Source organism: Triticum urartu, chromosome 4 (assembly GCF_003073215.2).
Source record: "Triticum urartu cultivar G1812 chromosome 4, Tu2.1, whole genome shotgun sequence".
Lineage (NCBI taxonomy): Eukaryota > Viridiplantae > Streptophyta > Magnoliopsida > Poales > Poaceae > Triticum > Triticum urartu.
Genome location: NC_053025.1, coordinates 63,565,291 through 63,589,926, shown reverse-complemented (window position 1 = coordinate 63,589,926; position 24,636 = coordinate 63,565,291). Strand labels below are relative to the sequence as shown.

The 24,636-nt window shown below is 45.4% G+C and overlaps 1 protein-coding gene across 1 annotated transcript; it reads right to left on the bottom strand.

The window, feature by feature from the left end:
- Positions 1 to 9,945: 9,945 nt before the first annotated feature.
- LOC125553548 (exocyst complex component SEC3A-like) lies at positions 9,946 to 18,875 on the bottom strand. Its single transcript, XM_048717320.1, has 25 exons — positions 18,596 to 18,875; positions 18,436 to 18,506; positions 18,246 to 18,326; positions 18,100 to 18,167; positions 17,892 to 17,994; positions 17,422 to 17,567; positions 17,195 to 17,312; positions 16,446 to 16,550; positions 15,354 to 15,455; positions 15,129 to 15,266; positions 14,323 to 14,451; positions 14,160 to 14,240; positions 13,989 to 14,063; positions 12,918 to 13,085; positions 12,700 to 12,814; positions 12,525 to 12,592; positions 12,225 to 12,395; positions 12,044 to 12,123; positions 11,844 to 11,922; positions 11,552 to 11,649; positions 11,270 to 11,378; positions 11,090 to 11,158; positions 10,558 to 10,623; positions 10,368 to 10,457; positions 9,946 to 10,085 (listed from the first exon to the last, which is right to left on the bottom strand). The coding sequence occupies exons 1-25, from the start codon at positions 18,798 to 18,800 to the stop codon at positions 9,975 to 9,977; spliced, it is 2,646 nt and encodes an 881-aa protein (XP_048573277.1). The 5' UTR covers positions 18,801 to 18,875; the 3' UTR covers positions 9,946 to 9,974.
- Between the last annotated feature and the right edge of the window lie 5,761 nt (positions 18,876 to 24,636).

Genomic DNA, 24,636 nt, shown 5'->3' with positions numbered 1-24,636 from the left:
ATTGCAGTGGCGTTTAAGTCACTCTAATTTCTGCTTCGGGGGTATGAAACGACAATTGTTTTCCAACATTAGGGCTGCTGAATCAGCCTTGATACGAATCGATGAGTGTAGAATTGTTGAGACCCGACGCACCCAATGGGTTGTCGACTCACCCTCTTCTTGAACACATGCAGCCAAGTCTACAATTGACATAGGCTGATTGCACGTGTCTTTGAATTGCTAGATAAACTGGGCCCTTAACTCGGCCCATGATCCAATGGAGTTGGCTGGTAGCCCCTTTAACTAGGTACGAGCCATTCCTTTCCAACATAATGGTGAAATACTTAGCACATGCAGCATCATCGACGTCCAACAACTCCATCGCCATCTCATAACTTTCAACCCACGTTTCAGGGGGTAAGTCAGCTGTGTAGTTGGGCACTTTACGAGGACCCTTGAAATCCTTGGGCAGACGTACATTACGTAGAGACGGTACTAAACATGGTACTCCCAAGGATCTGGAAGTCACGCCTAACTCCACCGAAGTTATCAGATAAACTGGAGACGGTTGACGAGTCGCGTTCTGAGCCACCGGCTCAGCCTCGCGACGTACTCTATCCTGATCCATCAGGGCCTGAGTATTATGGGGCGGGTCATGTCCACGGGGCGGGTTACGATGCTGCTCGCTTCTTGACACCGCTGGGGAGTCCATGTGTCTGCTATAACTCCGGCTTGGGCGAGAGGTTGAATGGACCCTCTCACGACTGTAAGAATAAGCTTCCTGCTGCACCAATGATGTCTGAAGAAGATCTCTAGCCCTCTGTGTTTCAACCGCAGCTGGAGACTCGCCTTCAACTAGGAGAGCCACCAATCGCGCCGCCGCAGCAATCATGTTATCCAAAGGGTTAGAGTAATGACCCGGTGGTGTCGGCACATGTTGTGGCATATTATTCTGACGAGGTAGATCTGCCGTGCGCGGTTGAGCCGGCACTCCAGTCCCCGTCACAGTTACTGCCCGGTTTACCCCTGGCGGGTCACTGGTCCTTGCACCAGGTGTGTTGAAGATATTTCTTGCCTCGTAAACCGGAGGCAGACGACTTCGGTGCCTTCTCCTCAGAACTTCATTTGACGCGTTCTGATCCAACGAGAGCCGGAAGGAATCGACCTGGATTCTTTGCGCCTAAGCCTCCAAGGCGGTTCTTTCCGCAGTCATCCTTGCGTCCTCCGCTGCCAGATCCTCCTTGGCTTGAGCTATCTCATCTCGCAGCTTCGCAACTTCCACGTTATGCTGAGCTTGATTTGCTGGGTTAACCTCTGTTGTCAACAATGTTGTCAAAGTGTCCGGTAAATCAGACAGGACCTGAGCCAGCGGGCGCACGGGGCCTCCTGCCACGGCCGCCGGTGCCGCTGCTGACCCGGAAACCATTGTTGTCGCAATTGAAGAATTATGTATTGGCTGTGTACCGGCCATGAAAATCGCGACCCGGTTCGGCGGCTCATAGGAGTCCGGAATACTGCCGCCATCGGAATAGCCCCCAAGCCTGTCGTCCTGCAGTTGATACAACAAAGCAGTCTCGCCCATGGACGACTCACCCTCAGAGTATATCTCCGTCTCACCGCCAGACACGGATCCTTCCTCAAATTCTGCTCCATGGATGAATCCCACGAAGGCATGAATTCGGGCTGAACTCGGGCGGGTCTCGCACGCTGAGCCGTCTAGATGATGTCGGTGCAGGTGTCCGGCTCAAGGCCCATCACGCCGATTTTGCCGATGAAGACATGAATTCCACCGAAGGGGGCCCGGTACCCATACTCGATTGAGCCGGCCTCGGGGCCTAGCCTGCGTCTTCGATGTAAAGCTTGTCGCGACGACTCTTGGTCATCCGGCCCACAACATACCCTTTGATCCCTTCAAAGTTGCCCTATAAGAACTCGAAACCATCGTGCGTTGGCCCCACGGTGGGCACCCACTATCATGGAATTGTCACGGCACATGTCCTAGTGTGAGGACTTAGTCCTGGAGCCATCGCACTAGGTTAGCTTAAAGGGGTTAAACGGGACAAAGGACACGGGAGTTTATACTGGTTCGGCCCCTTGCGGTGAAGGTAAATGCCTACTCCAGTTGAGGTGGTATTGCTTATGTCTCGATTACCAGGGAGCGAATACGCTTGACCTAGCTTTCGATCTATTGTCTCTTGCCCTAAACTGCCGCCGGGTCATCCCTTTATATAAACAGGTTGACGCCCACCGGCTTTACAGAGTCCCAGCCGGTTCATATAACGTGTCCGGCTCGGTGACCAAATACACATGCCTTACAATACAAGTCATACATATACGGCAGTTTACGCTTATGGGCTTTAAGCCGCCTCTGGGCCTTGGGCCTTTTAACGAGTCTTCATAGTGAACCGCCATATTCGACGCCTTTATGGGCTTTGTCTTGATAGACCTCCGTGGCTTAACCCGGCCCCTCCTGGGTTGGTTAACCCAATAGTTGCATCCCCAACAACCCTTGTGGGTCCTCTGTCTATATGAAGCCTTTGGACCATATGAAGCCTTTAGTCTGGGGTTTGTCTTCTTCCCAGGTGGTGTCATGATGACATTCATAGGAAGCTTCTCAAGACAGCTTTTGGGGACCCAGATCTTCTTTAGAGGTGGTCCATTCCTGCAGTTAGTACCAATATACCTGGCAAACACTTTGCCATTCTTTTTATTTATTTATAATTTGCATCAAAGGATTCATCAATGATAATAGGGTTATCACGAGTGATCCAGATAAGGTAGATGGATCCACTGAAGGTCTCTTTGCAGCAACCCATGTGGTTTTGGGGTACTGCTCAGGCTTCCAGTAAGAATCATCAACATTCATTTTCCTCTCGAACCCAACACCCTCTTTCCTAGGGTTTCGATTCAGAATATGTTTCTTGAGGACATCACATAGTGTCTGATGGCCTTTGAGGCTTTTGTACATCCCTGTTTCAAGCAATGTCTTCAACCTAGCATTCTCATCGGCAATAGTAGTGGTATCCTCGGAAGAGGTGTTAGTTACCACATCAGCAGTTGAAGATATTGCAACAGTAGCAGAAGTAGAACATTCAGCAACAGAGACAGCATTATCACGCTCAAGACATTTTAAACATGGTGGCTCAAAGTCTCCCTGAGCGGAACTGATCTGTTGAGCATGAAGTGAATCGTTCTCCTTTTGAAGATCTTCATGAGACGCTCTTAGGTTCTCAAGTTCTTGCTTCCTTTGAAGATAATCATAGGAAAGCTTCTTATGAGTAGCTGAGAGAGTTGCATGACGAATTTCGAGTTCTTCGTACTTAACGTGAAGATTTTTTATGTCTTCAATTAAGGACTGAGTTCGATTCATTTCCGCGTCCAACAGGTCATCGCTTTTGTCTAGCAACTTTTGAATATGTTCCATAGCAATTTGTTGTTCAGTTGCAATTTTAGCAAGTGTTTTGTAGCTACGTTTGGATTCACATTCAGAGTCATCTTCACTGGATGTTTGAAAGTAAGCATCACGCGAGTTTACCTTGGCACCATGTGCCATGAAGCAGTAGGTCGGAGCAGAGTCATCCTCATCATCAGCTTCGGCATCGACGACGTGGCCATTGTCTTCGGTGTTGAAGATGGACTTGGCGACATAAGCCGAAGCTAGAGCTAGGCTTGCCACGCCTAAATCAGAATCCTCCTCAGACTCAACCTCCGCCTCCTCAGAAGCAGACTCCTCCGAATCCATTTCCTTGCCAACAAACGCACGAGCCTTGTTGGACGAGCTCTTCTTGTGAAATGAAGATTTTGATGAAGACTTTAAAGAAGACTTTGAGGATTTCTTCTTCTTCTTATCATCGGAATCATATTTCTTGCTCTTCTTCTTTTTCTTTTTCTTCTTCTTCTTCTTCTTCTTCTTCTTCTTCTTCTTAGATTCCTTGTCCCATTGAGGGCACTCAGAGATGTAGTGACCAGGTTTCTTGCATTTGTGGCATGTTCTCTTCTTGTGGTCATGAGTAGAAGCTTCATCATTTCTTGAGCTGGATCTTGAAGACTTTCCGAAGTGATTCTTCTTGGAGAACTTTTGGAACTTCTTCATGAGCATAGCTATCTCCTTTCCAATGTCTTCAGGATCCTCAGAACTGCAGTCAGATTCTTCTTCAGATGAGGAGACAGCTTTTGCCTTCAAAGCACGGGTTCGACCATAGTTGGGACCATAGATGTCTCTATTCTCAGATAACTGAAACTCATGTGTGTTGAGCCTCTCAAGTATGTCAGACATATCAAGATCTTTGAAGTCAAGACATTCTTGTATCATTAGGGCCAGGGTGTCGAATGAGCTGTCAGGTGATCTCAGGAGCTTCTTGACGATTTCATGCTTGGTGATCTCAGTGGCGCCAAGTGCACGAAGCTCATTTGTGATATCAGTGAGGCGATCAAATGTGAGCTGGACATTCTCATTTTCGTTTCTCTTGAAGCGGTTGAAGAGATTGCGAAGAACATCAATCCTTGAATCTCTCTGAGTTGAGACGCCTTCGTTAACCTTGGAGAGCCAGTCCCAGACCAGCTTCGCAGTTTCCAGTGCACTCACACGGTCGTACTGTCCTTTGGTTAGATGACCACAGATGATGTTCTTGGCAGTCGAATCTAGTTGTATGAACCTCTTGACATCAGCAGCGGTGACACCTTCACCGACCTTGGGAACGTCATTCTTGACGAGATACCAGAGGTCGACATCAATGGCTTCAAGCTGCACGCACATCTTATTATTCCAGTAGGGGTAATCAGTGCTATCAAAGACCGGGCACGCAACAGAGACCTTGATTATCCCTGCAGTCGACATAGCTAAAACTCCAGGTGGTTAAACCGAATCACACAGAACAAGGGAGCACCTTGCTCCGATACCAATTGAAAGTGCTAGTTATCGACTAGAGGGGGTGAATAGGCAGTTTTTATGAAAGCCTTCAAAACACGAGGTCTTTGAAGACAAACAGTAGAAATGAACCTATTGATATGCAACGAAAGATAGACTACACTAGACAAGCCATAGTCAAGTAAGCAATGTAGTGAAAGCACGAAGACTATCAGCAGCTAGGTAGTATGGATCAGGATGGAAGACAATATGAAGCCAAATAGGAAATAGTCTTCACTCAGTGAAGTCAAACAGATCAGACAAGCAGGCAATGACTTCACGAAGACAAACTATAAAGTAAAGGGAAGTGGAGGATGGAACCAGTTGCTTGGACAAGGATTTGGTAGACCAGTTCTAGTTGCTGTGACAACTGTACGGCTGGTTAAGGAGGCTGAGATTTAACTCAAAAGACTGCGTCTTCACCTTATTCCCCTTGAGCTAAGGACACCCAGTCCTCGCCCAATCACTTTGGTAAGTCTTCAAGGTAGACTTCCAAACCTTCACAGACTTCGTTCATCGGCGATCTACAATGACTCTTGGATGCTCAGAACGCGACGCCTAACCGGCTGGAGGATTCACAGCCCTCAAGTGTAACAAGTCTTCAGTTCACACGGACAGAAAGACTTCAGTGATGCCTAACACTCTTTGGCTCTGGGTGGTTTGGGCTTTTTCCTCGCAAGGATCTCTCTCTCAAATGCTTCAGAGGTGGGTTGCTCTCAAACGACAAAAGCTATGCACTAACTCTGAGCAGCCACCAATTTATGGTGTAAGGGGTGGGCTATTTATAGCCAGGAGGCAACTCGGCCTGATATGTCCGAAATGACCCTGGGTCACTAAGGAACCGACACGTGTCCAATGGTCGAATTTCAAACACACGCGACAACTTTACTTGGGCTACAAGCAAAGCTAACTTATCCAACTCTGGATAAGATTTGCTCTCATTGTCTTCGCTCAAAGACATAGGATTTAGGTTGAGCATCACATCAGTCACTCTGACTTTGTTCACTTGGACCCCACTTAACAGTACGGTGGTTCCTATGACTCAACAAGGAAGAAAAGGAAACTACGAAACAACTATGTCCTCGCACTCCATAGTCTTTAAGTGAATGTCTTCACATGTCATAATCTTCATCATGAATGTCTTCACGAACCACCAGTGTCTTCAATGTCTTCACACATTTTTAGGGCTCATCTCTGGTAGGTAAATCGAATCAATAAGGGACTACTACCTGTGTTATCCTGCAATTCTCACAAACACATTAGTCCCTGAACCAAGTTTGTCGTCAATACTCCAAAACCAACTAGGGGTGGCACTAGATGCACTTACAGAACCCCTACTCCTAAGTGTTCCACTCTTGTTGCACCAACCCCATCATTCGTCTCTCTCTCTCTATGTGTGTGTGTGAGAGAGAGAGAGGGAGAGAGAGAGAAGAGAGAGGGAGGGAGAGAGATCCTATGAGTCATGGGAATGGTTTGATTGAAGATATTTTGACTTCTACCAAGTGATTTTGTTTTGCTTGTTACTCTTGGAGGATGTGTGTCTCCTAGACGGTCAGGGGTCACTCGATAGCCTTCATCCACTATATTGTGAAGGAATCAAGAGTTTGTAAAGGCTCGAAGATCGCCTACTTAATGAAGATCTACGCCTTAGTGATGCTTGACATTGGAGATCGATATGACATTGGAGATTGATATGCCATGGTGGAAGCACTACTAGGGAAAAACCTAGCAGTAGCGCGGGCAAAATGCTTATCAGTAGCACGGGCAGCCGCGCTACTGATACGGCGCTACAGCTAACGCTTAGCAGTAGCGCGTGTTGACCCACGCTATTGCTATCTAGGGATAGCAGTAGCAGTCATCGCAAAAACACGTTGCTGCTAATATCTATAGCGCCCTAGTATAAAAGGCGCTACTGCTAAGACCTCGTTGCTACTAAAGCCATACCCCGCGCTACTGTTATTAGTTCCTGATTTTTTTTCTGCTTCATATTTTGTGCTGCTGAATTTTGTTTAGTGTTTTATACAATAGTCTCTAGCATATCATACACATACAAATCTGATCATATCATACACATACAAATAGTCTCATCAAATTGATCATGTCATCACCATAATCATCATCCAATACAAAATGATGTCTCTCGTCATCATCTCGAAATAGCGATACAAGTTATGAGATGTCTCGAATACTTGCAACTACATCGTCATCCATCTAAACAATGATATAGACAAGAAGAGCTATCACTATATGAGTGAGAGCGAAACTATGTAGTACATGAGGCGACGGTTATGAGTCCTCTCTCGCGTTAGCGTGAACCTCAAGTAACTAACTTCTGCTTCTTGTTTTCTTTTGAACCATTTATGGCTGGCGCCCGAGAACCGTGCTCGGATCATTTACCCTGCACATAATCATCATTTTCTGAATATAACATGTCCAAAACATCACATGTCCAAATTCCAAATATGATATCTCCAAATCACATGTCCACATATCACATGTCCACTTCAAATTTGCATATAACACGAAGAAAAATATAGAACTTGAAGAAAAATGCAAGAAGTTTTTTTAAATAGCAACAATTGCTTTAACTAAAAAATAGCAATAGTTTGAAACCTAGGGTTCATACTAACTACCACTAAAAAATAGCCACTAATATGTCCTAGGTTTTTTTAACTAGTGTTCATACTACCTAGTTGAATAGAGTTCATACTAATTGTAATTAACTAACTAGCACTAAAAATAGCCTAGGGTTCATACTAACTAGCACTAAATAGCTAGGGTTCATACTAAGAGAGAGAGAGAGAGAGCAGAGAGCAGAGAGCAGAGAAGAGGGGAGGGGGAGAGTGCTTACAGAGGGCGGGGAGAGAGATGTGGTCGGGGGAGACGGCGGCACCGAGGCGTGGCGAGGCAGGGTCCGGGAAGACGGCGGCGAGGCGGGGTCAGGGGAGACGACGGTGAGGCGGGGTCGGGGGAGACGGTGGCGAGGCGGGGACGAGGAAGACGACGGCGGAGAGCGAGGGTAGGGGCTGCGGCGAGGTCAAGGTCGAGGAGGAGGAGGCACAGGCATCGTGGCCAGACTCCGGCGGAGAGCGAGGGCAGGGGCTCCGGCGAGGGCGAGGGCAAGGGCTCTGGAGGAGGCGACGAGGGGGAGAAGAGAGAGTGGGGAATTGGGGGAGGAAGCAGAGGAGGGAAGCCCACGCAGGGGGTTATGTCAAAATAGTTTTAGCAGTAGCATGGGAAAAGAAAACGCGTTGCTGCTAAAATACGTATCAGTAGCGCGCTTCTCACAAACTCGCTACTGCTAAGCTAGGACCGTCCTGTGGACAAGTTCAAACTTAGCAGTAGTGCCCTACCCTAAAAGCGCGCTACTACTAATTTGATAGCAGTAGCGCGGTTTGTAGAAGGGCGCTACTACTATACCTAGCATGTCGGCAATGGTGTGGCAATTATAGTAGTAGCGCGTTTTATTCCTGCCGCGCTACTACTAAGTGGATAGCAGTAGCGCCCTTTCTGACCACGCGCTACTGCTAAGTAGTAGTAGCGCCTCATTTTAACACGCGTTACTGGTAAGATTTTATGTATAAGGTTTTTCCTAGTAGTGAAGGTTGGTTGTACTTGGTGGGCCCTTGGTGCACAACACAACCGGGATCCCCGAGTGACCCTAGAACCAATTGGTTCGAAGCTTCCATTGACATGGGACTAGGATAGCACCAACTATACGACCATGGGAAATACATCGTTGAGCCCATGTTTGGAATCGCAGCCCATGCTGCTTTTCGCGCAGCCATACACTTTGAAGTTGATTTTTAAGTGCTCCTAAAGACCTACTAGAAAGTTGTTGCTTCGAAAATGTGAACTACTAAAACAAGGTGTAGTATTTTTTTTTTATGGGACTGTTCACCCACCCCCCTAGTCCTTAAACACTAAATCCCAACACAATGCCGCTGAAATAACCCGAGGCCACCGCCTCGGAGCCCATGCTCCGCCATGAGCGCTACACTATCCAGCTCTGTCATGCTGGTGTCGAGCGAAGGAGGAGCTCTACCTTAGCTCATCGCTTTGTGAGTTTTGCTTGGTGTTAATGAGGGAAGCGAGGAAATGTGACCGCGGCGCTAGGGTTCGCCGTTCGCCCGGGACACTTCCCTGGAGATGAGGCGGGCATGCCAATCCCAAGAAAAGTAATGCGAACATGTGGGACAATGCCGGGCAAGCATCTCACGACAAAGTTCCCGGGACTCAAGCTTCCAAAACAGACATACTTTCTATGTGGTTACGATGATGAAAACATTTTCTATCATGTTGCTTTCGCGCGCTACCAAAAGGTCCTGTTCTTGTGGCTACCTACGTGCGTCAAGGTAGGGTAAGCCTTGGAGTGTTGTTCGTGACTAAACATTTAACTCATGCCATTTTCAGAACTTCCGAACCATCTTTGGCTACACAGAAATACATAACTGGTGTTTTTCCATAAGCGACCTAGGATATATTGTTTCAGGGACAATTTTCAACCACAGTATGTCGGTGATCAACCAGAGTGTAACATATGGTCATATTTGTGAAAATAATTCAGCAAGCGCATTCGCCGACATATGCAGAGGGTGCCATGTTCATGTGCAAACCAGAATATATGTAGACACCTACGATTTCTCAAAATCTACATTGCATTGTTTCTATTATTCTTATTACATACTTACGTGCAAGAATAGTAGGAACACTGCACTACATTTGGTCACTCGGTAAAACAAAATATTGTTTTTGCGGTTAATTTAGACATACTTTTACATAGCACTGAGTGGTTGGTGAAGCATGCCGTCGGCCAACATCAGTCCCCCCAAACTCGGCCCAGATCCGCTCATTCCTGTCTACAACGAATAGCCGGAACACCTGGACAATTGTTTCTGTAAAATAAATATACTCTACATGTTATTATCTAAGAGAGGGATAGCTGAAAACCATATCCATTGAACCAACAAAAAAACTAGAATAATTCATACACCATAGAAAGAAGAAGAACAGCTAATACCAGTAAGTTCCATAAAAATACCAATAGTGCACAAAGTTACCTTGTAAAGTTTATAAAAGAGCAAAGTTGCTACAGATTAGCTAGGATGTCTCTCATCTCATTCACAGATGTCACCGTTTCGTTGGGATATATTTTGGCAATCAGTTTGAGGAAGGTTGTATATTTATCGAGAAACTCCTTCTGCAACCAACAGATCATCCAGCAAAGGTAAGCAAGATATTACTTGTAGTTAATCAGAATGAACTACTCATGATTTTCTAGCTAATTACTACCAGCACTGATAAAATGCACCAGGTCACACGAAACTAACGTGTATCAATATGGAACTGGCACTCATCAACACTTCCATTATTTCAGTCAAGCAATCTATCCAAAGGAACCATGTTTCTCCTACTTTGCAAATTTCAATGGAAGGGAGATTCCCTGATCATCTTTTAGTTTATATTTAAGAAGATGGAATACCTTGCATTTTTCCCATAGAGAAGGTAGCAACTCTTCTGCAGTCATATTTTTCTGTAGTTTCCTGTACATTGCAGTGATTGTTTTGTCCAGCTGTTATAAATTTAAAAGGAGTATTAAGAAAAAAAATATTTGAGACCATCTCAGATAGTTCGTAGGGAAGAGAAGTAAACTGATTCTACTCTTTACATACACCAGTTAAGCTGGACTTCAGCATCTTGCGGAAGTCTACCTTCGACATTCCAACTTGGAAGGCTATCTGTACAATCATGTCATAAGAGAGATCCATGGAAAAATATATTGGCAAAAGGATCATTGGGCACTACACCTTGTGTATGTAAACATAAGCGTTAAATAGTCAGAGATGTGTATGTGTCTGGAAGCAAACACATGAATCTAGAAAAATAATTTTTTTCACTTGGAAAGCATGAATAATTAGTATTTTTCTGTTCCTATTTATATTAAAACAAATCGCAATTAAATTCCATGTTACTATTGGTGGTGACATATAACTATTTTGCTTTTCTGGCCAGAATATATAAGTGATCAAGAAATGCACCATGGTCTGGAATGGGTTAAAAAAATAGGTGCACAGAACAATATTAGCAAATGTTCACACTGAAGGTTAAAAAAAATAGGTCCAGAGAAAATGCAGCTTCGAAATTACGATAAATAAATGATATTAAATTTCACACTGAAGTGAAGGGCCAAATGCCACTACTTACCTCCTCAGGGCTCATGTTGTACATCAATTCCTCGATTTTCCGAGCAAATTGGAATAATTTTTCGAAGTGCTGAAAGAAAAAAAAATGCAGAAAAAAAATTGGAATGTGGTAGTATAAATGCCTCGGTGTATTACATGGCCAAATGCAGTATGGGACCGAAAGAAGTTGCAAACAACTTACAATATATATGACAAGATTAATATGGCGCGAGCAAGCTTGTTCATAAGCTTCACTGGCTTGATGATAATATTTAGCAAGTGTTGGCACAACATTCGCTAAATCATATAGACTGTACATCAGATCAAATATAAAATGTTATTAAGTTGTTGAGACCACCAGGTATTCTGGATAATCATGGGTAGATATCCAGCATTCCAATAGAAGTTGTGTAAACTCTTGAGCAAAGTTGTACGTTGAAGGTGCACCAATTAGGGGGGGGGGGGGGGGGGGGGGGGGGAGAACCTGTGCTGGAAGGCTGCATAATTCTCCAAGAGTACAATATCAACATATTTGGGCTCCACTTGAGCAATTTTCTCCAGAGTCACAAACATAATGGTCACCTATTTCAGAAACCGAAGCATATTATGTAAACTAGGAACATGGTTGGATAGTGTAGCTATAGCTCTGAATAGTAGAAAATATTGGGTATGTTGAAAAGAATCATCATTGATTATCATCTAACAGAGTTTGTACATGGATAAATTTTCCTTTTGTTCGTTAAGAAACAAATGCTCCGCATTGCAGAAGGTCTTACAATTTTCGTATATGCCTGATCAACTAGATCCCTGGATCCATTGATATACTGCTCCATTCGTGCTGCAAGTTGAGAAAACCTATATAAAAAGAAACAAGGAAACTAGATGGATATCATAGACTTAAGCTATGCATCATGTTGAGCAAGACAGTGGTCTTTCTGGATTCTACATAAGTATTATGAAACACATAACAATGTACCTGGGAATATATGGTACAACTCCAACTTGTTTTACATTACGCTCATACTTTTCGATCTGGAAACAGGCATCATCAACGAACTGTGCTGCCCAAGAAAATTGAAACAGTAAAGAACAAAGTAGAGGCTCCAAAGTGGGAGCACCACAGATCTCTGCCTAGAGCTAGAGTCAAAGTGTCAGACCCTGCTAAACAAAATGGTTATTCTTGACTCCAAGTCATCAAGCAGCACCGAAACGTATCCTGCAACCTCTGTCTTCTGACCAGCAATATAACGATCTGTTATGCCGTGCATTGGTATACAACTCAGTGGATCTAGCTTGAATGCCCAGTCAACTATAGCATAGAAGTCCTCCTGAAAGTATGGCATGTAAAACATGTGAAGCCTGTACGCTTGAATAGCTTAAATTTCAGCTTTATGTTTCTCAATTTTTTTGTAAAACCATGTCGCCAATGTTTACAAGAGAAAGACAAGAAAATCAACCTGAATACCATCGAGCATCTCCTGTAAGCATTCGTTTAGCACTCCCAAATCGGCTGAACTGTTGTTACCTGGAAAATTGTTTTAGTAAGATGATAGTTCTATATCATGCAAAAAGCAAGAACAATTTTATCGTCGTGAGAACATTGTTGAACTTGAGTGTCGGTGGTTTATTAACTTGGTTTGGCACTACTCCCAGAGGACCCAGAAGTTTTCGGAGTACTATCTTCATCACTATCTGAACCACCCGATGTAGGAACTTCGAAGCACATAAAATGTGCCAAGAACAAGCTCTGCATCATCGACATCCATGATGAAAAATATTACATGTGAATTCTAATAATATGACAGGATTTACTTTGAAATCTCACATAAAATGCGTAGAAATAGAAACACCTCGTCAACAAGATGAGGAATAAAGGCAGTAATCATTTTGGAGTACGCTTCTGCAGGACTATCTGCAATACCAGCTGGCTGATTTGCACCTGCAGGACCTTCAAACGATGGTGCGCTGCTCTTTGATGCTTTTGAACTATTTCGGAGCTCATTAGAATATTCACGGGCCTACAAAAAGAATACACATGTCATGTCCATTTTTTAAATTTCGTTTTGCTGCATCTCTCGATAAGGTACCCAGAAAAAGAACTAAGATTGCAGTTTGCATTTACAGAAAAAGCTTGCTATTCTGGAGGTTAACTGCCCATAGGCTATTTGCTACTGAGATATGTGAGTGGTCACTGAGTTAGTCGATTTGCTCTTTCAGCATTGTAAGCATTGCTAATGAAGTTACAGAAACTTCAAGGCTCAGTATTTTTGGTAGAACATAGAGAAAGGATGCACTGCAGGCATTTGCAGGCAGTCCCGTACCCATGGACACGGATTCTCGCGGCATGTTGCACCAATTGAAGAAGCTATCAAAATGTTATTGCTGGCATACGTGCTATACGGGAAGCAGTGTCCTGCACCCTCTGGGGTGGGCTGAATGTCGAATCCTCCATGCACCGATGGTCATGAGTTGATCATATTTTTAGGATGAGTGTGTTGCTCATCATACTCCATCCCTTTTGCTTTGTTAGGCAGGAGCGGCTAAACACTATAACCAAGGAGGAGCACGTGCCCCTCTCTAATTACATCGTCCCGATTAAACCCCTGTAACCCCTCGTACTCCATCCCTTTCTGTTAATGTACGTAGCATGCATGGCTAATTGAAAACGAGTCAAGTGTTGCAGACGTGGTTAAGGGCCCCAAGTGCCAAGCAGCGTGTGGCGCGCCCTGAACGAGTCTCAATGGAAGTCTTGATTGTTACTTGATAACACCTCTCAGAAGATCAACAGTCAAATTTATTTATCAAAATGGCTAAACAGAGTTGTTATCTTTGCATGGTCATAGCAGCTATACCAAATCAACGCATCGGTGTCTTGAAATATAATCACGTAACAACTTGAGACAGTACAGAAAGAACCTTACCTCCCGTCGAATTAGCAAGTTCAGAGAATGGCAGTAAGCTTTCCGTAAAGGAATCATACAACTTTTGTCCAGACTCTACAAAAATGTAGTGTAAAGTGAGCATGAAGTAAACTAATTATTCCCTATTTGCAGAAGGATTATAATATCACACCAAGATAACATGCAAGTAACCTTGATGAACTGTAGAAGCCGAGCATAAGTCCTGCATTTGTACCTCATGTCAGCATGGTCAGGCCTCTGCAATTGCCCTTTCTGCAAGTGTCTATAAAATGTTCATACAAGTCCTCTTTTGGCCCAAAATTAAACTCATTGCAATTATTGGATGTGGTTTTACCTGAGTGAAGTTGTCTTTATCATTTAGCATGGAATCAATCAAAGTTGGAAAGTAATTCCTTAAAAATTCTGACGCTCTCCGAACGAATGTGCACTTTAGAAGTACAAATTCTGCACGTTTTTCTCTAACCTGTATGAATTTCAACAGAAAATGCACATTGGCTGAGAAATGTTATTTTGGTAATCTTTAAAACTAGAGACGTTGCAGCTTGCCAATTATGTATAACTCTTAATCCATGGATCGGTAAACCCTCAGATACTTTTCATGTTGATAGAATGTACAATCGTTACTGGAGATTCATGGCAAAGTTAACTAACAAGGGAAAAAAGGTATTTGACTTGTAAAGGAACTAAATACCAGACTCAACAGGCCTAGTTTCTGATGAGGAAGAAAAAGACAGTGCACAACTTTGAAGCGATTCTAAAATGTTCGCATGGTTTTCTTTGCAGGAAATATCATTTCACGAACCTTCCATTCGGAAAAGGTCGGCTTGTTTGCTGTAAGTTTCTCCTACTAGTCTCTGCTAGATGTATTTACATGTACTCCCTATGTAAACTAATATAAGAGCGTTTAGATCACTATTTTAGTGATCTAAATGCTCTTATATTAATTTACAGAGGGAGTACATAGTAAGCCTTCCATGTATTTCATGTGCTCCAGATCAGTGGGAGATTACCATACAGTGGACTTATTTGACAATTTTCGGTTCAATCTAAATAATAATGAATAATACCTATAAAGGAAAGCCCTGAGCAAGATAATCATCAAGACAGAAAATTATGACACAAGGAAAAGAGAAAACATACAGCACGCATTTTTGCATAGCTTGGATCCATGTTGGACGCTTCTAGGTTCTTTATAGCACTGGTTAACCATTCACAGGCTTCTATATTCTTGACCATATTTCCCTCGTCGAATGAACCTCCAGTCAATGACACCTCATACTACAACATGATTAATCACATGAATATTGTAATCACCAAACTGTAGATGGATATAGTGCAAGAGTAACAAGCTTATTCAGTGCCCACCTCAGGTGGAATCTGCAAGAGCACAAGCAATCTGTCTAGCTCCTCACCTAATGCCACATTACTTACAGATTGCATTTCCAACCTGTTATTACGCCATTCTATCTGGAAAATCAAACAAAGGAATTAGTGAAGCTTATACTCAAGGTGATGAAAGAAACATTCGCTTCAACTCACTCTCAAACAACAAATGGATATTATAATCCGGTCTAATTATCTTCACTCCCTCCGATCCATATTAATTGTCACTGAAAACGGATGTATATAGACGTATTTCAGTGCTACTAGGTACATCTGTTTGAGCGACAACTAATATGGATCGAATGGGGTAGTAGATTTGCTGCTAAATATGGCTTCAAAAAACTTTTAGGAGGAAATAGTCGGTGGTGGCCACCCAGTGCAGCCACTCTGCCTCGTCACGCGCTGAGTCAGACAGGGTTCAACAGCTGGGTCAGACTGGAACTGGTCCGGTAGTAGTCGGTGGTGGCCACCCAGTGCAGCGCAGCAATGACACGCCCGACAGCTTAGTCGGTCAAGTTGATGAAAAAGACCATGGCCACAACCCACAAACTCGACTGCCAGAAGCACCCTCGCCTCTGCCACATCCGCTGCATCGGCAAGCGCGGGAGACAATTACGGGAAGAGCGGTTGCCCCAGGAGCGCCAGCGGCCTCTCATCGGTGGGCTTTCAGCATGTCCTCCATTGGGAGCGAGGAACACGACCTAGTGATAGGTCAGAATCATGTCCAGCACCAGCAGTTCCGCTGGCTCGTCGGGCTCGTCCTCGGGTAACTCCGACCCGACACTTGATGGTGGGTCCCGCATGTTGTGCATTTTGGGTGGGTTGTATCCGTTAGCCCCAAGAGTTCTGGTTTTTTGAAACCTTCGACCCAATGTTGTAGTTCGTTGATGTTTACTCTCTTTTTTAAGGGAAAATAAATAAATAAACCCTATCATAGGTAATTAGGTACTAACAGTTAAAATTCATGATACTATAGATCAGTATGATAAACAAAGCTGTGAACCTGCAAACCTGTGAATATAAGCTTATGGTAATCCTGAAATTAAATGGACTACTAGAGGTAAGAAGAATTACAGATTGTATATCCTCCCTCATATGCCTGAGCTTGATGTTGAAAATGCCAAGCCACTCATCCATATCTTCAACACATATGGTAGCTACTTCTAAGCCCTGCAATACCTGTAGAACCCAAAACTTGAAGTTGTGAGGCATCAAATTTCTCTGATTCGTAATATACTAATATGTATAACAATGCATAAAAAACAGTTTAGAACTAAGACATACAAATAAGGCTACTAACAATAATCATATATATGCAAATGAATTGGTAAAATAAATAAAGTAGTTAATCCTTGGATGTAAAAAAAACCAATCCATTCTCCTGAAAGAAGTTTTAAGCACACTTATCCAGCGATATATGTAATGCTAAAATAGGCTATTACTGTATGCATCATTCACATGTCAAATAACCTGCTGTGAACAATCTTTTGAACCAACTCGGGATGAGCTTTATCTGCTAATGAGAGATGGAAAAATAGCATGACCACTTTTAGGAGGTGTGTATACGGCTAACTAATTTGGTCCTTCAAGGAAGGGTAAGCTGAAAGTAGTATAAAATTAAAATAACTAACATTTTGGTAGGAACCTCATGATAATGGGAGATATAGCAAAATGTGCAAGTTCATATCAATACAAGGTTAAACTAGCCAAAACTCAGATACTGAATTGACGTCGCATACTACATAAAAGAACAGTAATGCTCCAATTGGCATGTAGACGATGAGAGTGCATTTACAGAATAGCGGAAAAAAATGCTCGCATACCTCATCCACAACAGATTCTGTTTCCACAAGGGCATACACATTTGCAGATTCGAGAGCTACAAGTTCACGCTTCATCCTTTCTGAAAATGCCTCTGCTTCACCAATGGCCATGACATAGCTATGCCGATATAAAATGTCGGGCATCAGTATCATAGTTTTCATGCAAAAAAGAAGTTTGTTGTGCCCCGTAGATGTCTAAGTATGCCACTACCAGTTCGGCAACTTACTTGCCAAGGAGAGCCTCAATGTCCTCTTCCTCCGCTTGTGAAACCAGGTCCTTCTCTAGGGCAACTTGAGAGTCAGCCTCTAGCACCAGTGAATCAAAGGGGCTATCATTCGTGGACACCTGCGTAGCCTTTGTTGTAGTGTTCTCCTGCATTTCAGTTTAATATTATAATTCGTGTTATGAAAATCATACAGGACACTCCAAGTCTAAAACATTGGATATTCGATAGAGTTGAGCGGCCAAAACAGTCATGGTACGGGTAAATATACAAGACTATATTGATCTATTTGCCGTGAACATGGGGACTACGGATGATGTGTCTTAGGTTACTTGAAATACACGCGCGGTCTAAAGCTGGCTAGAGTACTAATCCCGCACTTAATTATTCATGATAAAACATATATCAAAATTCATGGTTCACAAATTTTCGAAGCTCGCAACAACCCCCCAAAAAGTGAGAAAGTAATGTACCTTGGCCCAGATAGCCATCTCGACGATGTCCATGCCAGAAACTTTGGGGATGCCACCCAGCAGCTCTTTGCACAGGTTGAGAACGCACATCAGCAGACGGTTCCTGCAAGACTTAGACAATAGTATGCACAAATGAATGGATTGAAAACTAAAGAGAATGGTGAACATGTATGCTACGAACGAACGAACGAACTGGCTGACGCGTCACCTGTCGTCCTTGTTGCGCATCGTCCACTGAGGAGGCGAAACACTCTGGCTCCTCAGGTTATCAAACCCCTGGACATGCACAATTTTCGTGTGAAATCAAGAGGTTGGACAGTAATTATTTATCGTGAGGAATGATGATACACGTACCAATATGAAGGTGCATCCGCTGGGATCGTTGGTGGCGACCTCCACCTTGTGGAGATGCTTGATCTTGTACACCTTCGCCGGCTGATGAGCGATGATCGATCGACGAGGACGGGGGTAATGTCAGAAATCGATCTGCAGCTCGGTAAATCGACCCAATTGACTGATTGGTTAGGTGGTCGTGAGAAATCACCTCGAGGATTCCGCCATTGGAGTACTTGAGGACTCGCAGGAACGCCTTGGTCTTCTGCCCTTTCGGCTTGGCTGCCACGGGGGAATCAAACAAGATGCATATGATTGTCTGAGATGGAGATGGAAGAGAGATGGATGGATGGGCGGATGGGGGTGCTGACTGGTGACGGCGAGGACGCGGGGCTTGGCCATGTTGCTGTGGCGGGAGGCGAGCTTGCCGGCCTTCCCGGCCCAGGTGCCGCCGCTGGTGCGGCCCTTGGCCACGCGCATGCACATCACCACCTTCTCGGGGGCCTTCTCCTTGCTCAGGATGCCCGCCTCGCACGCGCGCTTCAGCTCCATGTCGTCCGCGCTCGACCGCGCCATGGCCGACGGCGGGGAGGATCGATCGCCCTCTCTCTATTTCTCTCTCTCTCTCGCCGCCGGCACCGGATTAGTTCTTGCTTGAGCGCTCGCCGTGAGGTGAATGGGATCGGATAGGAGGGTCGGCGCGGAATGGTGCTGGCGGTGATCGATGAGATGGCTCGATCCGTCCTCGTAACTGACCGACTGCAAGATCGCTGCATGGACGGGGGCTCATGATGCCGCCTTTCCCGTTTCCTTCTCTTTTGTTTCTCTATTTCTGGCTCTCGCCATTTTTTCAGGAGACAGAAAACTAGATCTTGTTACAAACCATGCAGGATAGATTATTTTCAGATAATGTTTTTTTTCCGGTAATGCCATTCGAATGAGAGGGATGCAATTACAAATATATATTTTTAAACATAGTACAAACGCAGACGCTCATACATGACATACGCACATACACTTACTTTTGATAAATATTTATATCGCCACAAGGATGGCAACTTTAGTTTGCAAGGACGACAATCTTCCAGGAAAAAAAACATAACTAAAAAGATGGAGCGGCCATGCTCACGAAGTGAAATTACCATCCTTGACCATCACAAATTGCCATCAAAATCATTCGTATTTCCATCCTCCCAGCGACAGTTCGCTGGTTATAAGAGGGGGTTTTTTGGGCGAAAACGGATAATGTATTTAATATACGGAAGAAAGAGCTTGTGTTTTTTATTTGAATACGAAATACGAAAGACAGAAAGTAGTACACTATTGTATTTTTTTTATTTGAAGGGAAAGACTCATGACGCCTTATTTAAACTTTGGCAAAGTTAAATCAAGCAACACATGCCATTACAAGAAGTCAGGGAACTTTAACAACCCGAACACAACTAGTGTTTGTATACAGAAAAGTGTACCTAGGAAATCGTGTCAATCCATTTGCTTCCCCTGAAATGAAATCCTGGAAATTCCATGAGCTAAACGGAAGCAAATGGCCGTCATGATGCTGAGTACGGGCTCCAAACTTTAGTAATATAATTGTATGCTTCCACAAGTTTCAAACATTAAATTCACTCGTTACCTTGCTGCAACCAACTTTAGTGAGCAATTTTAGACCTCGCAGCAATGTCAAAGCTTCAGCACATGGTGCGTTGAGAGCATTATCTGTTGGAACCGCTCTCTCACACGGATGGATAGAGGTAGAAGAAGGAGGAGCACACAGCACTGGAGTTTCACCCGGCTACATACAGCCCCGTTACTATTCTTTCCAAAACACCAACCGCCTCGCAAAACAAACACAAGAGCATACAGTTTTGTAGCCAACTGCAGCGCAGCCCCTACGCTTTTGCTGGGCACGCACGCACGACCTGCATGCCCGGCCACATGCGCCCACGACGCGCTCACCGCGGCCGTTTCCAGTGCGTCGCTAACCGGCCGTTTCCAATGCATCTAACTACCTAGCTAGCTCACATAGCTGTAGACTCACGTACCACCACGCCATGCACATGCGCGCACACACACGCTACTAGTAGACACACTACACACACGCCACGTTGCTCCGTCCCGCATGTCCCGCCCGTCCCGCGCGTCACCGACGCGTCCGACGAGCCCGACGAGCCCAACGACACCAGTGCGTACCGTCTGTCCCGCGCGCATCCGTCGCGCCCGACCACACACGCCGTGGCTTATTCCAACACACACCCTAAGCCACGGCCTAGAGGAGTCCGTCGTCGTCGTTGTCGTCGTAGCCGCACTCCCCACGTCCCCGCGCTCCCGGCCCGCGCTCCCGCCGCGCACGTACGCGATCTGCGCAACCAGGTCCAGCGCCTCGACGCGGTCCATGTCCGCGGTCCCGACGCGCCCGACACATCCGGTACAAAACTGTATGCTCTGATACCAATTGTTGGAACCGCTCTCTCACACGGATGGATGGAGGTAGAAGAAGGAGGAGCACACAGCACTGGAGTTTCACCCAGCTACATACAGCCCTGTTACTATTCCTTTCCAAAGCACCAACTGCCTCGCAAAACAAACACAAGAGCATACAGTTTTGTAGCCAACTGCAGCGCAGCCCCTACGCTTTCGCTGGGCACGCACGCACGACCTGCATGCCCGGCCACACGCGCCCACGACGCGCTCACCGCGGCCGTTTCCAGTGCGTCGCTAACCGGCCGTTTCCAATGCATCTAACCACCTAGCTAGCTCACATAGCTGTAGACTCACGTACCACCACGCCATGCACATGCGCGCACACACACGCTACTAGTAGACACACTACACACACGCCACGCTGCTCCGTCCCGCATGTCCCGCCCGTCCCGCGCGTCACCGACGCGTCCGACGAGCCCGACGAGCCCAACGACACCAGTGCGTCCCGTCCGTCCCGCGCGCATCCCTCGCGCCCGACCACACACGCCGTGGCTTATTCCAACACACACCCTAAGCCATGGCCTAGAGGAGTCCGTCGTCGTCGTTGTCGTCGTAGCCGCACTCCCCACGTCCCCGCGCTCCCGGCCCGCGCTCCCGCCGCGCACGTACGCGATCTGCGCAACCAGGTCCAGCGCCTCGACGCGGTCCATGTCCGCGGTCCCGACGCGCCCGACACGTCCGGTACAAAACTGTATGCTCTGGTACCAATTGTTGGAACCGCTCTCTCACACGGATGGATGGAGGTAGAAGAAGGAGGAGCACACAACACTGGAGTTTCACCCGGCTACATACAGCCCCGTTACTATTCCTTTCCAAAGCACCAACTGCCTCGCAAAACAAACACAAGAGCATACAGTTTTGTAGCCAACTGCAGCGCAGCCCCTACGCTTTCGCTGGGCACGCACGCACGACCTGCATGCCCGGCCACATGCGCCCACGACGCGCTCACCGGCCGTTTCCAGTGCATCGCTAACCGGCCGTTTCCAATGCATCTAACCACCTAGCTAGCTCACATGGCTGTAGATGTTGGGTTTCGTAGTAATTTCAAAAAATTTCCTACGCACACGCAAGATCATGGTGATGCATAGCAACGAGAGGGGAGAGTGATGTCTACGTACCCACGCAGACCGACCGCGGAAGCGTTGACACAACGTAGAGGAAGTAGTCGTACGTCTTCGCGATCCAACCGATCAAGCACCGAAACTACGGCACCTCCGAGTTCGAGCACACGTTCAGCTCGATGACGATCCCCGGACTCCGATCCAGCAAAGTGTCGGGGAAGAATTCCGTCAGCACGACGGCGTGGTGACGATCTTGATGCACTACAGCAGCAGGGCTTCGCCTAAACTCCGCTACAGTATTATCGAGGAATATGGTGGGTGGGGGCACTGCACACGGCTAAGGAATAGATCACGTGGATCAACTTGTGTGTTTCTGGGGTGCCTCTGCCTCAGTATATAAAGGAGCCAAGGGGGAGGGGGCGCCGGCCAGGAGGAGGGCGCAGGAGGAGTCCTTCTCCTTCCGGGAGTAGGACTCCCCCCCCCAATCCTAGTTGGACTAGGATTCCCCGAGGGGGAAAGAGAGAGAAGGGGGCCGACCACCTCTCCTAGTCCTAATAGGACTAGGGGGAGGGGGAGGTGCGCGGCCACCTTGGGCTGCCCCTTTCTCCTTTCCACTAAAGCCCATCTAGGCCCATATGGTTCCCGGGGGGTTCCGGTAACCTCCCGGTACTCCGGTAAAATCCTGATTTTACCCGGAACACTTCCGATATCCAAACATAGGCTTCCAATATATCAATCTTTACGTCTCGACCATTTCGAGACTCCTCGTCATGTCCGTGATCACATCCGGGACTCCGAACAACCTTCGGTACATCAAAATGCATAAACTCATAATATAACTGTCATCGTAACCTTAAGCGTGCGGACCCTACGGGTTCGAGAACAATGTAGACATGACCGAGACACGTCTCCGGTCAATAACCAATAGCGGGACCTGGATGCCCATATTGGCTCCTACATATTCTATGAAGATCTTTATCGGTCAGACCGCATAACAACATACGTTGTTCCCTTTGTCATCGGTATGTTACTTGCCCGAGATTTGATCGTCGGTATCCAATACCTAGTTCAATCTCGTTACCGGCAAGTCTCTTTACTCGTTCTGTAGTACATCATCTCGCGACTAACTCATTAGTTGCAATGCTTGCAAGGCTTATGTGATGTGCATTAGTACCGAGAGGGCCCAGAGATACCTCTCCGACAATCGGAGTGACAAATCCTAATCTCGAAATACGCCAACCCAACATCTACCTTTGGAGACACCTGTAATTCTCCTTTATAATCACCCAGTTACGTTGTGACGTTTGGTAGCACCCAAAGTGTTCCTCCGGCAAACGGGAGTTGCATAATCTCATAGTCATAGGAACATGTATAAGTCATGAAGAAAGCAATAGCAACATACTAAACGATCGGGTGCTAAGCTAATGGAATGGGTCATGTCAATCAGATCATTCAACTAATGATGTGACCTCGTTAATAATAACAACTCTTTTTCATGGTTAGGAAACATAACCATCTTTGATTAACGAGCTAGTCAAGTAGAGGCATACTAGTGACACTCTTGTTTGTCTATGTATTCACACATGTATTATGTTTCCGGTTAATACAATTCTAGCATGAATAATAAACATTTATCATGATATAAGGAAATAAATAATAACTTTATTATTGCCTCTAGGGCATATTTCCTTCAGTAGTCTCCCACTTGCACTAGAGTCAATAATCTAGATTACACTGTAATGATTCTAACACCCATGGAGCCTTGGTGCTGATCATGTTTTGCTCGTGGAAGAGGCTTAGTCAACGGGTCTGCAACATTCAGATCCGTATGTATCTTGCAAATCTCTATGTCTCCCACCTGGACTAGATCCCGGATGGAATTGAAGCGTCTCTTGATGTGCTTGGTTCTCTTGTGGAATCTGGATTCCTTTGCCAAGGCAATTGCACCAGTATTGTCACAAAAGATTTTTATTGGACCCGATGCACTAGGTATGACACCTAGATCAGATATGAACTCCTTCATCCAGACTCCTTCGTTCGCTGCTTCCGAAGCAGCTATGTACTCCGCTTCACATGTAGATCCCGCTACGACGCTTTGTTTAGAACTGCACCAACTGACAGCTCCACCGTTTAATGTAAACACATATCCGGTTTGCGATTTAGAATCGTCCGGATCAGTGTCAAAGCTTGTATCAACGTAACCATTTACGACGAGCTCTTTGTCACCTCCATATACGAGAAACATATCCTTAGTCCTTTTCAGGTATTTCAGGATGTTCTTGACCGCTGTCCAGTGATCCACTCCTGGATTACTTTGGTACCTCCCTGCTAGACTTATAGCAAGGCACACATCAGGTCTGGTACACAGCATTGCATACATGATAGATCCTATCGCTGATGCATAGGGAACATCTTTCATATTCTCTCTATCTTCTGCAGTGGTCGGGCATTGAGTCTTACTCAATTTCACACCTTGTAACACAGGCAAAAATCCTTTCTTTGCTTGATCCATTTTGAACTTCTTCAAAATTTTGTCAAGGTATGTTGTTTGTGAAAGTCCAATTAAGCGTCTTGATCTATCTCTATAGATCTTTATGCCTAATATGTAAGCAGCTTCACCGAGGTCTTTCATTGAAAAACTCTTATTCAAGTATCCCTTTATGCTATCCAGAAATTCTATATCATTTCCAATCAGTAATATGTCATCTACATATAATATCAGAAATGCTACAGAGCTCCCACTCACTTTCTTGTAAATACAGGCTTCTCCGAAAGTCTGTATAAAACCAAATGCTTTGATCACACTATCAAAGCGTTTATTCCAACTCCGAGAGGCTTGCACCAGTCCATAAATGGATCGCTGAAGCTTG